Source organism: Egretta garzetta, unplaced genomic scaffold (genome assembly GCF_000687185.1).
Source record: "Egretta garzetta isolate BGI_Z169 unplaced genomic scaffold, ASM68718v1 scaffold135, whole genome shotgun sequence".
NCBI classification, from domain to species: Eukaryota; Metazoa; Chordata; class Aves; order Pelecaniformes; family Ardeidae; genus Egretta; species Egretta garzetta.
The window spans coordinates 1,227,298-1,241,100 of NW_009259594.1; the positions used below are offsets into that span (position 1 = coordinate 1,227,298).

The 13,803-nt window shown below is 41.0% G+C and overlaps 1 protein-coding gene across 7 annotated transcripts in view; it reads left to right on the top strand.

The window, feature by feature from the left end:
• The window catches only part of BTRC (beta-transducin repeat containing E3 ubiquitin protein ligase), a 130,219-nt gene that overhangs the window by 26,956 nt on the left and 89,460 nt on the right, over nt 1-13,803 (top strand). For 5 of the 7 annotated variants that reach the window (XM_035893664.1, XM_035893665.1, XM_035893668.1 and 2 more), the window contains one exon: nt 7,611-7,718. The exons of the other annotated variants lie outside the window; for them this stretch is intronic. In XM_035893664.1, the coding sequence (XP_035749557.1) occupies nt 7,611-7,718 (108 nt within the window). The remainder of the gene's footprint in view (nt 1-7,610; nt 7,719-13,803) is intronic. 7 annotated transcript variants of the gene reach the window in all.

A 13,803-nucleotide genomic window follows, 5' to 3' on the forward strand; every position in this document is an offset into this window, starting at 1 on the left:
TGGAGGTTTGTTCTCTGCAGCTTGTGTGATGGAAATCTAGATCGAAGTTGTAGAAGTGTCCCAAGCTGAAGAGGTTTTAACCCATTTCTTAGAGTAGGGTTGGGTAATTTTATTTTTTTTTAAAGCTTCATAGTTGTTCAGGTTCAGTGATGATTAGGCAGTTGGTATATTGCTCTTTCTGCTTTTTATTATAAAGGTGATTCACCATTCTCTTCCTGGCTCCTTGTTGTTTCTGGTTTTGGTGTTTATTTGTCAGAGCTTCATAATTAAGAACACAGCCTCTGACACCTCTCTCAGGTGGGTAGTTCTGCTGTCCTTGCTGTGCGGGTGCGGAACTGAGATGCCGTGTTACTCTGCCCAAACTCATGCAGAATGCCTGTGTCAAAGAATTAGATTTATCTCTTATGCCATAATATTTTAAATTGTTTAGAATTGCTGCAAAATCAGGCTTTGGACGTGATGGAACTTAAGAGCAACTACGTTTTCTCACTTACGGAAGGGCCTAATGCTCTTCAGATAGTTTCATGCTTTAGACTTTGGTGAGATTGCTTTTAGTAAGTTTGGGTAGGGCTTGCTCTTAACACCACTATCTTTGGTGTTGCTTAAAGAAGCACAAGTCTCTGCATGTTATACTCCTTAAAGAAGAGTATGGTATCTGAATTTAAAGCTCTGCAGGTGCACTAGTTTAGATATATCAGTTTCGTGGATTAAAGAGCTATAATTATGAAAATGTTAGTATTGTGTAGATCATATCTGAACTAGACAAGTTCCCTCAAGCACTTGGCAACTGAAGATCTTGTACTCCATATAGATGGGAAGTTGACCCCTTTCTGGGGCATGTAACTTCTGTTGATCTGGAATCCCAGAGGCTGGACTCCAGTAACCACTCTTTGGGGAAAACATTTCTGCACAAAGATTTACCTAAAAGCTGTGATTTGATCCTCTTGCATCCCACTCAGGTAAGAAATTATTTTGATGATCTGAATATGTAAATCCTTTTCTATGTCCCTTATCTTTGATGTTTAAGAGTAGTCAGTGAACTGGAATCTCTTGTAAAAAGTTACTGTAAGCTAGGGAGTTACCAGAATATTAGAGAAGAGTTTGCATAATATGTATGTTAAGGAAAATTTACTGAGCAATTACATGAAAAGTGGGAGGCTGAAGGAAAAGTAATCACAGCAGTTTGAGCTGTGTGTGCACAGCAAAGCTTGCAGAATGTAGTAACCCCCTGAGCCATAGGGTGAAAGGAGAACCGCTGCACTGAAGTCAGTGATCTGTACTGGGGTAAAAGCCCAGAATTTCCTGTGTTTGGAATCAAGGAAGAGTGTCAGAAGTGAACCCTGGTAGTGTGCTTCAGCCTCTGATTTGTGAGACCTAATTGTTTTGAAGATAGATCCTACAGTTGCCCCAGGAACATGTTCTCAGCTTTACGTAAGTGAGGTATTGGGTTGCTTGGTTTGCAATTTGTGAAAATGCTTCAAGGGTCTTTAATAAGATAGCTCAATTACTTTTGTTACAGCAAAACAGGAGCACAAACCACTTCTAATCATCCCCATACATGCTTGTGGAAATGTGACCGGCATGTCTGAACACAATAGAAGCTGAGAAATTATGAAAAGCACCGGTCATGACAGCAACTGCGTGATGCCCTTCATGATTCTGGTGCAGTACGTGCCAGCTGTCATGGTCACACTCTGAGGAGTACTGTAGTTGCCTCTTTATTTTATAAATTCATCTTTTTACCACAGAAAGACTCTCAAGAAAAACTGCCATGACAAAGAAAAGTCAGAATTATCGTAAGTGCAGGGAACAGTGGTCTAGGGAGGAAGGAGGTGTAAATTCTAACTGTATGGGTTCTGGCCATTGTTTTTGGCCTAATTAAGACTTACATCTTTTAACATTTTTCTTATTTTCAAATGAAAACAGACAAAAAACTTTTGGAGAAAGTTATAAAAGTATTAATTTGCTCTGAGCCGTGTTAGTCTCTTTGGCAAGTTCCTAATTAGGCAGGATTTTTTTTTTTTAAATGGGTATTCTTGTCTCTCAGGTATATAACTGCTCCATAACTGGTAAATCTGTATTTGTACGTTAGGGTTTTTAAAAGCATATTATTTACACAATTCACTGGAATGGCTCCTTTGAAAGCTGGGTGGCTCTCTCGTGTAATTTTGTATTTAGTATGCCTTATATCCACTGTTGGGGTAGGGGGGGAAGAAAAAAACAAAGCCCCACAAAAAATACTAAAATAAAAAAAAAATTCTCATTCCATTTTTGCAGGTTTCTTTTTTTGAAGTTCATGTACCTTTTTCTCAGATAAGCCTATATGATCAAGTGCTACCCAAGCTAAAAAATGAAGTATGTATGGCAGGTTTTTTAATTGTGAAAGTACACAAGATGCCGCAGGATGCCATGGGAATTTATTTTCTTTTTTTATACCTATGTCATATATATTTAATCAGAGAGAACACCTCTCTGAACAGTAGAGGGAAAAATAAGAGATACCTTTTCATTTTTATGTATATGTGAGATGTTGAAAGGGTGAAAAGTGGACAAAAGGAGGAACCAAAATCACTTTTTAGCCAGAAGTAAATTTCTGGAATTGTTATTAAGTTTCATGAGACCAACATTTGTAATGTAAATAGCAGCTGCCTTGTCTGATATGTTTCATACAATGTATTGCGTTCTGTGGTGACAGAAATAGTGCACATTGGACACAATGTGAAAGTGATGTGTGTTATATTTTTGGCATTGGCTTAGTTAAATATGTGACCAAAAAAAAGTATAAGAGGAACTGTGTTGGATTGAAAAGTATTGAGGGTTTATTCTCCCATTTGTTGTGTTACATTATAAAAATTATTATGACTATTAGGAATCCCAGTAACATTTGAGCATGTGTTTGATAAAGCATCGTAAAGGATCAAACTTCCTAAGGCATGTTTCCTGAGATTTAGATTTCGGAGAGCATGCAGGGAGCAGTACTGCAGAAGAGACTTTCAGGGAGAATTGTACTTGCCAGCCATCTCGTATTCGTGTTTTAAAGTGATGAAAAAGAGAGGTGGGGAAAGATCTGTCTCCTCATATCAAGCTCAGGTCTGGTGTATATAGTTTTAATACTGTTCAGGACATCCCTGCTCCAGTTTGGGTGGTAGCACTTTTTTACCCTGCTTGTCCTGGTTTTTGTAATAGTTACAATTTCTGTTTCTGTTTTTCTTTGTACAACCTTATCCAGTTCCCTGGCTTATGATCAGCTGGACCAACCAGAAAAAGCCCCATTTCTTTCACTTTTTAAACTCTTCAGCTCTTGTCAACATGTGTCATACTCTATTTATGCTCCTTAATGAAAATATTGGGTGAACAGGTTCTTAATTCCCATCTCCCAAGAGAACCAGAAATCGTTATTGGTTTATCTTTACAGTTCAACTGCATAAAGCACTGGACACTGTACTAGAGGGGAAATAATTCTGAACTAGGACAGGATTGAAATAGATGTGGCTAGCAGCTGAAATTAGTATTGTGTACAGTTGACCAAAAGCCAGCCCTTGGAAAAAAAAATTCGTTTCCTTTTTGGCTTTGCCACTAACTTGTGAAGATGTGCAAAAATGTGTTAGGTTGCCTGTAAATCAAAGGCGTTTTAGGCACGTGGGTTATCATAAGGTTGAGTGCAGGGTTCAGGCAGGGATAATAGGTTATTACACTTTATTATGTTAAAATGCACCACAATTAAAGACTGTCATTCTGTACTACCGTTTAATTAATTTCTCCAAAGTGTTTATAAAGAAAATAGCCTTGAACTATTGTCTGATTTTTTTTTTGTTGTTTACAGTGAGTTCAGTACAGGGAGTTTGTGTTTTCACACCTGTGCACTATAGTTATAAATTGTAGTCCAAGAACTTTTGTTTTTTCCCCATGTGTAGAGCCACTTAGTTTTACAGGACAAGGTGATGTATTTCTGACCTGTAACACAATTTACTAAAACTGTGTTAGTTACCCCTAGTATATTGTATTTGCTGAAGGACTAGAAGAGAACAAATTTGATAAAAAAAAAAAAGTCTGAAATGGTAATGTATAATCTTGTAATGCAATAGCAAATAAAGTAAATACCCAGTTTTTAGCACTGGCAAAAGTTTAGCCATTGAGCATGTATTAAGATTTGTCTTTAGGACATCAAATAATTGGAAGAGAGAGTAGGCTATTAGAGGCAGAACATTTGATGTAGTCAAAAATGTTCTTGCAATATAGTTACAAGAATAATTGAATAGGTTAAAATACAGCTTCCCTTCAGCTCACGGTTACTGCCCACTCAGCTCAGCCAGTGACTCTGAATGCTTCTAGCCTATTTTAATTCAAAATAAGGCAAGCCCATTTTAATCAGCAGTGGAGCAGCTGGTACCAGCCTCTGTCAGGAGGAGGATGCTGGTCTTGTTTGAAACTGTAGTCTCTGTATTTCTTCAGTGGGAAAATATATTTCAGAGTTCAGGGACTGGGACTTAAAAATCTGTTGGAAAGAGAAATTGTGGTTTTTGTCAAATAATTCCCTATCTTATGCCACTCAATGTGTATTAAAGATGCTTAGCTTTTATAAATGAAAAGCTTTGCGTCTCTGGGTCCGAAAGTTGTGCAGACATCTGAAGTATTAATGCAATTGGGAGTCAGGAAGGTAGAGAGACGGCTGCATCCTGGCCCAGTACTTAGCAAGCAATATCAGCGTTCCCATTTGGCTGGAGTCCAAACGCTGTGCCTCTGTATCTTTGTTTTGAAGAATCAATGTAGATTGACTTGAGTTCAGGAGAGGATTTTGTCAGTCAGCTTTCAAGCAGTGAACGTTGAGGCCAGTCCCTTGTTTGTGGAGCTGACAGTACAAAAGTGAGTGTTTGACACGTGGCTGGCTCGGTGGATGGGGATAGAGGCTGTTGAGATTTTTCAGAGATCAGGCTGTAAATGAAGTTGTTCTGTTGGGTCACTCATCTGATGTACACACAAGCTGTTTCTATTGAAGCACCTGGGGCCTTTTGTTCATGCTTGTGAATAAGCCTCTTTCAGTCACCAACAGTAATTTAGCGGCTCTGCTTCCTTCAATAGGTAAAAGGCAAGTACAGGAATGACATTTTCTCCCACACTGTGCAACTTCACACTTATTTTTTTTAAGATAGGTAACAGAACTGTGTCAACAATATAAATTTTGTTATATACTGGAGCAGATTCAGAAGTCATCTAAGGTGTTGGTAATTTTTTACCACATACTTCCTAATTCTGGAATAATACTAAGCAGCGAGAGTGCATGGGTGAGTAATGATACCCTCTGTAGGTGCAGGGAGTTCTGCAGAATAGACATCCAATGCATTCCTTTGTTACTGTGGCAATTTTAGAGGAAGACATTTCATTACCTTGTAAATGCCCTGGCACAATGCAGTGCCATTCCTGCAGCTTGTAGTGACTCTGACTCGAGCCATAATCTCACATAAACTTTGAGGCAACGTAAGGTTGCCTTTCCACTGACAGTGTGGTCCTCATTTTTCCTGCCTCTGTGTCTTTCCATGATTTGGTCGGAACAAGTCTTTAAAGCAATCTCTTTTATCTTGTCAGTCCAATTTTAATGGCAGTCAGTTCTTTGAGTTGATTACCACAGTACGAAAACTTGAGCCAGCACAAGGGATGGGGAAGCCTGAGAAGAGGGAATGAATGGTTGGGGCGAGACTTTGATAAGACTGTATGTAAAAAAAACAACCCCAAAACCAAAAAAACCCAAAACAAACAAACAAAACCAACCAAACAAAAAAAACCCAAACCAAACCCACCCATATTTATTTTGTATTATGATATGAATCCTAGGATGGATACGGGTAAGCAGCTGATGCTTACCTAGTGACTTTGCTCTGCATTGTCAGAGGTACTGTTTTGTAGTTAATCTCCCTTGTTACTGTGATGTTCTTGAGTAAATGTATTATTAAATCATGAAATGCTTAACTGAAGATGTCCACTTCATACATATATATATATATATATTTAAGGCTGATGGTCACAACAGCTTTTAATGGCTGAAGTGATACATATTACATTACAAAGAAAAGATTGCTGGCATTTGGAAGGTTTTTACTTGTGGGAGTATTTGCTTTCTGGGAGGTTAGGTTGGCAGGCAGGGAAGTATGGCTCAGATTTTTGTTGCCTGTTGTAATACTACGGCTGTAATTTTTTTTGTCTTCAGGATGGGCGTTATCTACAAATTCATGTGATGTGTAATATTATGAAGTATTCAAGTTCTCAAATTTCAGTATCTTTGTAAAGTGAAGAGTTTTTTTAAATGAAAATGAGGTGAGGAATTTATTTTAAGGTATCATAAACTTCTAATAAGCCCGTTTGTATAGGTTATGTTCCCTGGCAGTCTTCTAATCCTATTTCTGGAACAGCAGTGTAAATTGCAACAAAGTACAGCAAAGAACGTGGTGATAGACAGGGTTAATCTCTCTGTGGCTGTCTGCAGAGTACCAGATTATGGATGTTGGTGATCACCTTTCTGCTCATTCAAGGATGGGTTACGTTGTTCCTACATACTAATTTAGTGCAAGATTGTGCAAGGTTTTCTAGCCCTCTTAAGAGCAGCAAGAAACAGTGGCTCAAAAGGCAGCTGTCATTTCATACCCGTTCCAGCTGCCCTTTCCACTCAGATTTCCTCCCATCCCCCCTTTTTAAAAAAAAAAAAAGGGGGAGAGGGGGAAGAGTGCAAAAAAGAAGAGTATGAGCATTTGAAATCTCTAGCATCTAATCTGTCACATCCTACAGTTTTCATAGCTATCTGCCAATTTAAAATATACTTGTTTTTTCCTGCCTTGCCAGTAATTAGACAAATGCAGCAGTGCTTATGGCATCAAAAACTCCGTGGCTGGTAAAAGCAATTGCTATCATAATGCATCCCTAAATTTAATAGTAGTGGTGTAAAATGAACAAGCAACTCTCTATATTTCAGGGGGTAATGGCCTTAACTATCAAAATGGTTAGTATTTTCCTTGATTGGCTGCTTTGGCTCCTTTTTTGTATTTGTGTTTGGAAGAACAGAATCAATTTATTATAATAATTGTATTTTATTTAACTAATAACAAGGCAAGCAGAAACATGAAACTCTTATGAAGTGTCACCAAGTTCCTATTCACCTCGAATTGTAGGTTTTTCCTTTTATCCCCTTTGCAGGCAAAAAACAAATGTACAAAACCTTTTCTTTCCCTGCCAGTATTACACTTAAAGTTGTCATTTCCTTTTCTGCTTCCCTTGCAAAATTGCTTGCTTTGTGTTGTGCCTGGAGCGTGGCTATGCATGGAGAAGAGGTCTGATTAATTGGAAAGAAACTTCTTGTTATGGGAAAAACTTGCACATTGGTGTAGAAAACGATCAAAAATTTACTTTCTTGATCCATAGTGCCTTTTTCTTGCTACTATGATATCTGTAAAGCTTCTCCTAAAGAAAAGACTCGCCAGCAGTTTGTGTTCTCTTAAAGATGCCTCAGTCTTTAAGGCCAGGTGCAGTTGTGTTGATGCCATTTGGCTAAGCCTTGAAAGTTCCTGTAATCTGTGCCATCCTGTCTCATACAGTCCCATCTCATAGTTGTCCTTTCTCTGCAGTGCTCTATGCCCAGATCTCTGTGGCTGGGCTGCTCCAGCCTGGCGGACAGCATGCCCTCGCTGCGATGCCTGTATAACCCAGGGACTGGCGCACTCCCAGCTTTCCAGGTACTTTCTGTCTCTCCCCACTCCTTCTTTTCTCTCCATCTGTGTACGTGTGCATCTCCTCCTTTACTTCCTTGCTTGCTTTACCTCCATTTATTCTGCCTTATCCTGTATGTCTCTCGTGTCTTTCAGATCTCCTTTTCTATTTAAACCCATCTTGTGTAGATTCAGGGCAGCTCAGTGCTGGGGCATTTCCATTACCTCGATGTAATGTAATTATTTTGTCTAAATTGGCTTGGTACCATCATCTCTTCCATTGGCTTTCAATTGTGTCAAAAATATACCACTTAATTATATTTGGCAAACAGTATCCATCACACAGTCTCCAATCTGGCTATTCATGCAGTGATTCCCCTCCTATCTAAATTTTCTGTATGCCACTTAGAGGACTGAGGGGGTGGGTTCATTGCCATAGTGTAATTGATGCCAGCTTTTGTTTACCTCAGGTTTGTTAACAGTAGTCTGGACATTTTGACTACAGAAAATTATTGTACAAGTAAGCTGTCAATCACAAGGCAGATAAAGGAAACCTGCTTTTTCTTTGGTCTCTGAATTTGTTAGGCTCAAGCTTTTTTCTGTCATGAGACTGCTTTCTGCCAAACAGGCTTGCTCAGACGCTTTGGGTGACCGGTGAATCTTAGCAAATGCAGCCACTCTCTTGTAGGCAGAGAGTGAGGCAGCTATTGGGTGAGCATCTAGAAACCTAGACAAGGCTCTCAAGATCATTGCAAGCATTTTACGATGACATGGATATAACCAGGAGAGCAGCAGGGACTGGGCTGCGGAGATGCTATGTTCGTGTTGGATGCTCTGTCTCTGAGATGTTCTGTGAGAACTGCAGTGACTGGGGGACCTCAGTAGCATCTCTGTAGACTGCATGTTCATTGGAGCTTGTGGTATCACGAATATTTACTTCAGGGTTTATGCTGCTGGATTATGCTGTTGCTGACCTAACCTGTGGCAGAGCATTTTATTCACCAGCATCTTGCAAAACCAGACATAACGAATAAGCTAGAATCTTTCTGAAATTTTCAATAATTTTGGTGAAAGCTCATTACCTGTCTCTAAAGGACAGCATGCAAAGATTATTTTGTATTTGGCTTCTTGCTCCCAGGGCTAGGAGAGTACTGTGGAAATAATCCTCGCGGTCTCAGGGGAGGCTTAAGTGTCTTGTATGGTTTTGCTGCAACTCTTTTTGCTGACCCAGCAGTAGCACTGATGGACTCTGGAAGGTGTCCTGCCAGGCCTCCTTTGCTGAAGCAAGCTTTTAGCAGAGCTTTCCATGGGGGAGGGGGAAGACGACTTTTTTTTAGTCTAAGAGGACTCTTGAGACAACAGGCAGAATTTAGACTCCTACTTCTAATCCCGATTTGCATAATTTGACTAAATCGGATGGGCCTCATTTTTGGGCTTTCTGCTGTTGAATAAATCTCAGATCTCTTTAAGCTCAGGTTTTAGAGAACCTTAGCAGTATATGGAAAGCAATTTATAAACTCAGATTGGGACTTCTTTCTTTCTACGTGAATTATTTTTGATTACTCAGAATAAGCATATATTACAAAGGAGAAGGGAAATCAGCCTCTTTTAGCTCAAGATGTTTTTGCTAATGATAGGTATGAACAATAACTTTTCTGCTAATGCAGTGCATTGATATTTGGGGTCAAATGAGTCAGTTGCACAACAGTTTGTCATGTACTGCCTTCTTGGGAGAGTAGTAGGACTCTGACATTTGCATTACTGCGGATTTTGAGAGACATTTCCATGTGTATTTAGTGACTATGGGAATTGGGAAAGTCTGCCCCACTTGCCATCTAAAATGGTATACCGGTACTCTTCACAGCACTCCCCCTGTGTTGAGGAACACATTTAGTGCCAGTTGAGAGAGAAACTAAATTGCCAGCAACAGCTTCTGCAGCAATGAGTCATCTGTATTTCAGTCCATTTTTTTTCAGTGGGTTTTGATCCCCATTAACTTGCATGGTTTGAAGAAAACTCCCCTCTATGAGGCACAGCTTCTGCATTTTCCAGTGCAGAAGTCTACATGGGAGTGGTTTGGAGCCTGCTTGAAGCTGTGATGTTGCAATATTTCATAGTTCTTTAATGCTTTTTTTTGGTGTTGAATCTTCAGCAAAGCATTAAAGACTTTCTTGTAGCCCAGCAAATTTTCTCATATTAAGTTATTTTCTTTTTTTCTGTAGCAAGCTTGAAGTAACTGGAGAAGCATATCAATGTTCTTTGCTTGTGGCAAAAGAGAAGATGCCATCTGGAAGGCTACTTAGTCACTGCTGAATTTGTCTAGTTATTTACATGCTTACCTTCAGATGCTCAGACAGAAATGTGGAAAGAGGCTCTTTCTGAATAGCTCAGTTAAAGCCCTGCTGACTCCTCATGGGAAACATTGGCAGATAGTCGATTTAGAGATGATTCCGTTAATATGTCAGATAACTTCATTTTTCTTCTTTGTGTGTTTTTATTATTGGAGACGCTTGTCTGAAAACAGGTCTTCTGGTTCCTCAGCTCTGGCAGCGCTCCCACAATGGGAAACGTTTTAAGGCTGAACCCAGGAATGGGGGAGTAAGGAGCTGGAAACAGTTCTTTTTAACATCTTTTATCTCAAAGGGCTTTGCAACTGATGGTCTGTTGCGTAACTGAATTTCATAGAGATCATGGTGGAAGATGGCAGCAAACTGGAACGTGAACTTCTATAAGGCGCTGTGGGAAGGAATCAAAGAGGATATTTTAACAAGATAAAAAGGCCAGCCCTTCTATTTTCAGTGTCATGGATGCTAAATTTTACTGTACCGTTAATCTGCAAAACAACTGAAAACTAGGTTGCATGTAGATTCTCTTAATAATAAAAAATAAACTTACGCAGAGTATGTTCTTTTTCCTAGAAATCCGTGCTTTGGATGTTTCCAGATGTGCCAACAGGTGTCAGTTTTCATGACATTTTTCATTTGAAGATAATTACTTTCCCTTTTAAAGTATTTTCCATACGTGCTCACAAGGCTCAGTTTATGTTGCTTTTAATAGTTGCAGTGCTCTGAAAATTCTGATTTACAATTACACCAAGCAAGTATGCCAAGGAAATGGTGGTATTAATCCTTCTAGGTTGGCAGAAGACCATAGAATTTCCTTGACTTTATTTCTGTAAACTATTGTATAGATGAGGAGACTTAAGGAGCAATTTAAAAGTCTTACCAAAGGTTACGTATCAGGGTAATCACAGAGGACAGTCCAGCTCTTCCTTTTTACTTAAGTGACACCCCTCACAAATACCAGGTCCAGTTTAGGTTGTGAACTTTTTGGGACAAAGTCACGCTTTTACTTGTTTGTCTGGAGCCTTGGCACCAGTGAGAAAGTGAAGATTTGTGTTGTCAGCTTTACTTTGCCAGTTCTGAAACTCTATTTCCGTAACAGGCTCTAATAGTCAACGAGGAGGATTAGCTTCTGTGGCGGAGGTAGCAGCATCTTGTTGAATAGGGAATTGTCTCTCTGGAATGCCGGAAATTCACATTTTGCTTTACCTGAAGTGAAGGTCTTGATCATAAAGAGCTGCACGCCAGGGTCTGTCAGTTGAAAGGGACTAGCTATCCTCCGCTTGGTTTGGCAGAAGCAAGGTGTGTCTTCCTTGGTCCTGGCAGAAAGCTCTCTGCTGGTTCAGGAAAGCACGGGTGTACTCTGCTAGGCAAATCGAAATAAACAGGAGCACACTTGAGGTTGTGCAGCATGGACACGATTTACACCGCTCCTTTCTCTGGGCTGCGATCACTTTTGGAGAAGGGTGCGAGTATGAAAGAGGTAAACAGTTTGTAGTGATGGAAGCCTGAAGACAGAAGAAGACACAAACTCATTTCTCAAATGATTTTTATGTTTATTTTTTCCTAATGTTTATATTTTTGTGTTAGGAAGTAGAATATGTGTTAAAGCAGCATTGTCAGTAAATTGTTGGAAACAGTTGTCCCTGAAAATTTCCTTCAGCCTGTTTGCGCATTTTTGCCTTAGAAGTTGACATCTTATTGCTGAGAAATACAGTGTAAATGTGAGGAGTAGTACATTATGGTTGTACAGGAGGCTAAAGCTGAAGTCTTGGGGTGGGCAAGCTGTGCATGCTCAGAAATGCATTTGTGAGAAAAGCGTTTGAAGGAAATCGTTTGGCTTTGGAGCAAGCATTGGCTGGTGTGTGTCGTTCTGTCTCTAACTGGGGGAGCGGTGGGGTGCCCAGTCAATAGACTCCATCCGTGTGGGGACATGGCCGCCCTCAGCCGAGCCTGCTTTGTATTCCCCCCTCACACTCTCCCAGCGGCTGCGTGAAATCTGCCCGTGGGCTGTTTACGGTGCGCCTCTAAAACGGAATCATAATTTTGGTGACTAATAGCCAGAGCATGTGGCTCCAGCACCCCCCGGCTGGCGGCAGGCTCTCCCCTGGTTATGAATGTAGTTAGGTGGCCCCCAACTGTTTACAAGACAGCAGAGGTGAGATCTTTGATTGACAAGTCAGAAATGCATTAGATCATTCCCTCTGCCAGTCTCTGGTTCATGCTGTTAAAAATGTCAGCCTCTCCAAGTTTGAATGGCAGCCCGAGGGCCTCAGAAGCTTTTTCTTTTCTGAGATGGAAACACAAATTGGATGTGTGCCTGAGCGCTTCATCCTGGGCTGTAATTTCATCTTTTAGCTAAGAACCACAAGGTACATGAGCAAAGCACCCTGTAAACAATAATACTGGGGAAAAAAATAAACAAGGTCGTGTTTCTGGTACGTTGATCCACTGGTGTCCTGACCTCTATCACGTTGAACATCTCCACTCTGATTGCTGTTCCCTTTGGCATTACAATGAGAGGAGAGAGACTGACACGGGAGGCAAAGATTTAAAGTTGCAGTGTTGTTGCGCATTCCTTGTATTGGCTATGAAATATTGAACTGCCACAATCTGACACCTGCTTTTTTAAGCAAAGTTTCTTGTCGGAGGTGTTCGGCAGCAGCTTCTCCCGTTTCTCCTCATCTTACCACCTGACAGGAGCAATTACAAAGGCATGAGAGGGGATATGAGAAGGAGCAGAAATAAAGCCAAATTAATTGTGTGATTTTTTTTTTTTTTTTTTTTTTTTTTTTTTTTTTTTGCTCTTGACACCAGCCATGGTTCAGACTTCTGGGAGCTTCACTGTAGGAAGACCAGGAGGGTTATCCTAACCAGGGCCTTTTTTGTTTTATTTTATTTTAAATAAAGTAAATGCCCAGTGACTAGGGAACAAGATTGGTTACACATATTTAGGGTTTATCCCTCTTTAAATCTGATGGCCCTGGTGGCATAGCCTGTGCTGTTACTGGGTGATGTGGGGAAGCCCACCAAGCTCTGGCAGCTTGGGGACGCCCCAAGCTCTGGTTGTGCTGCAAGGTCTGAGCTCTCAGGCAGCCGCGGCGACAAGAGCCGCTTCCCTCCTTTCAGGTGGCAAAGAAATCCTGCTCTGCGGATCAGCGGAGACGGTTTTGGCGGGGTTTTTTTGGTAGTACCTTACAATTTAGCAATTGGAAAGGGGCGTTTATTCTGCACCCGTGTTGATTGTCAAAAGGCGGCGGTGCTTGCGTTAGCTCTTCAGGCTGAGTATCAAGGAGCGCGAGAGGCTCTGTCGCTGAGAAATGGCACCCCAGTACGCCCAGCGTGACGGTTAAAGCGCGTTGTAGCTAACGAGCTCCCCTCCTTCAGCCTCTCCGCGTTAATGACCTCGTTACTATGTAATGCGCTCTTCCTGGTACGGAGAGGGCAAGGGCTTTATTAGTTTGGCCGATGAGTTTAATAAAGAAGAAACCGAACTGATCCCCGTGTCCTTGCCCCCCTCGTTAGAAGGCAGAAGGGTGTGTGAAGCCGCGGTGACGAATGGCATATGCGGCGCCGCGTCGACGGCGTACAGGTATCTTTAAAGCCAGCTCCGGTTCCTCAGGACTGCGAACATCTGCTTGGAGGTATTGCGGAGCTCCGCACCGCACTAATTGAATTACTCTTTTTCTGGAGTTGCAGGCTGCGCTAATTGAATTAGAATCGGGCTGCGCGTGTGCGCGCAGGCGGCAGCGCGCATGCGCCAGGGGGCG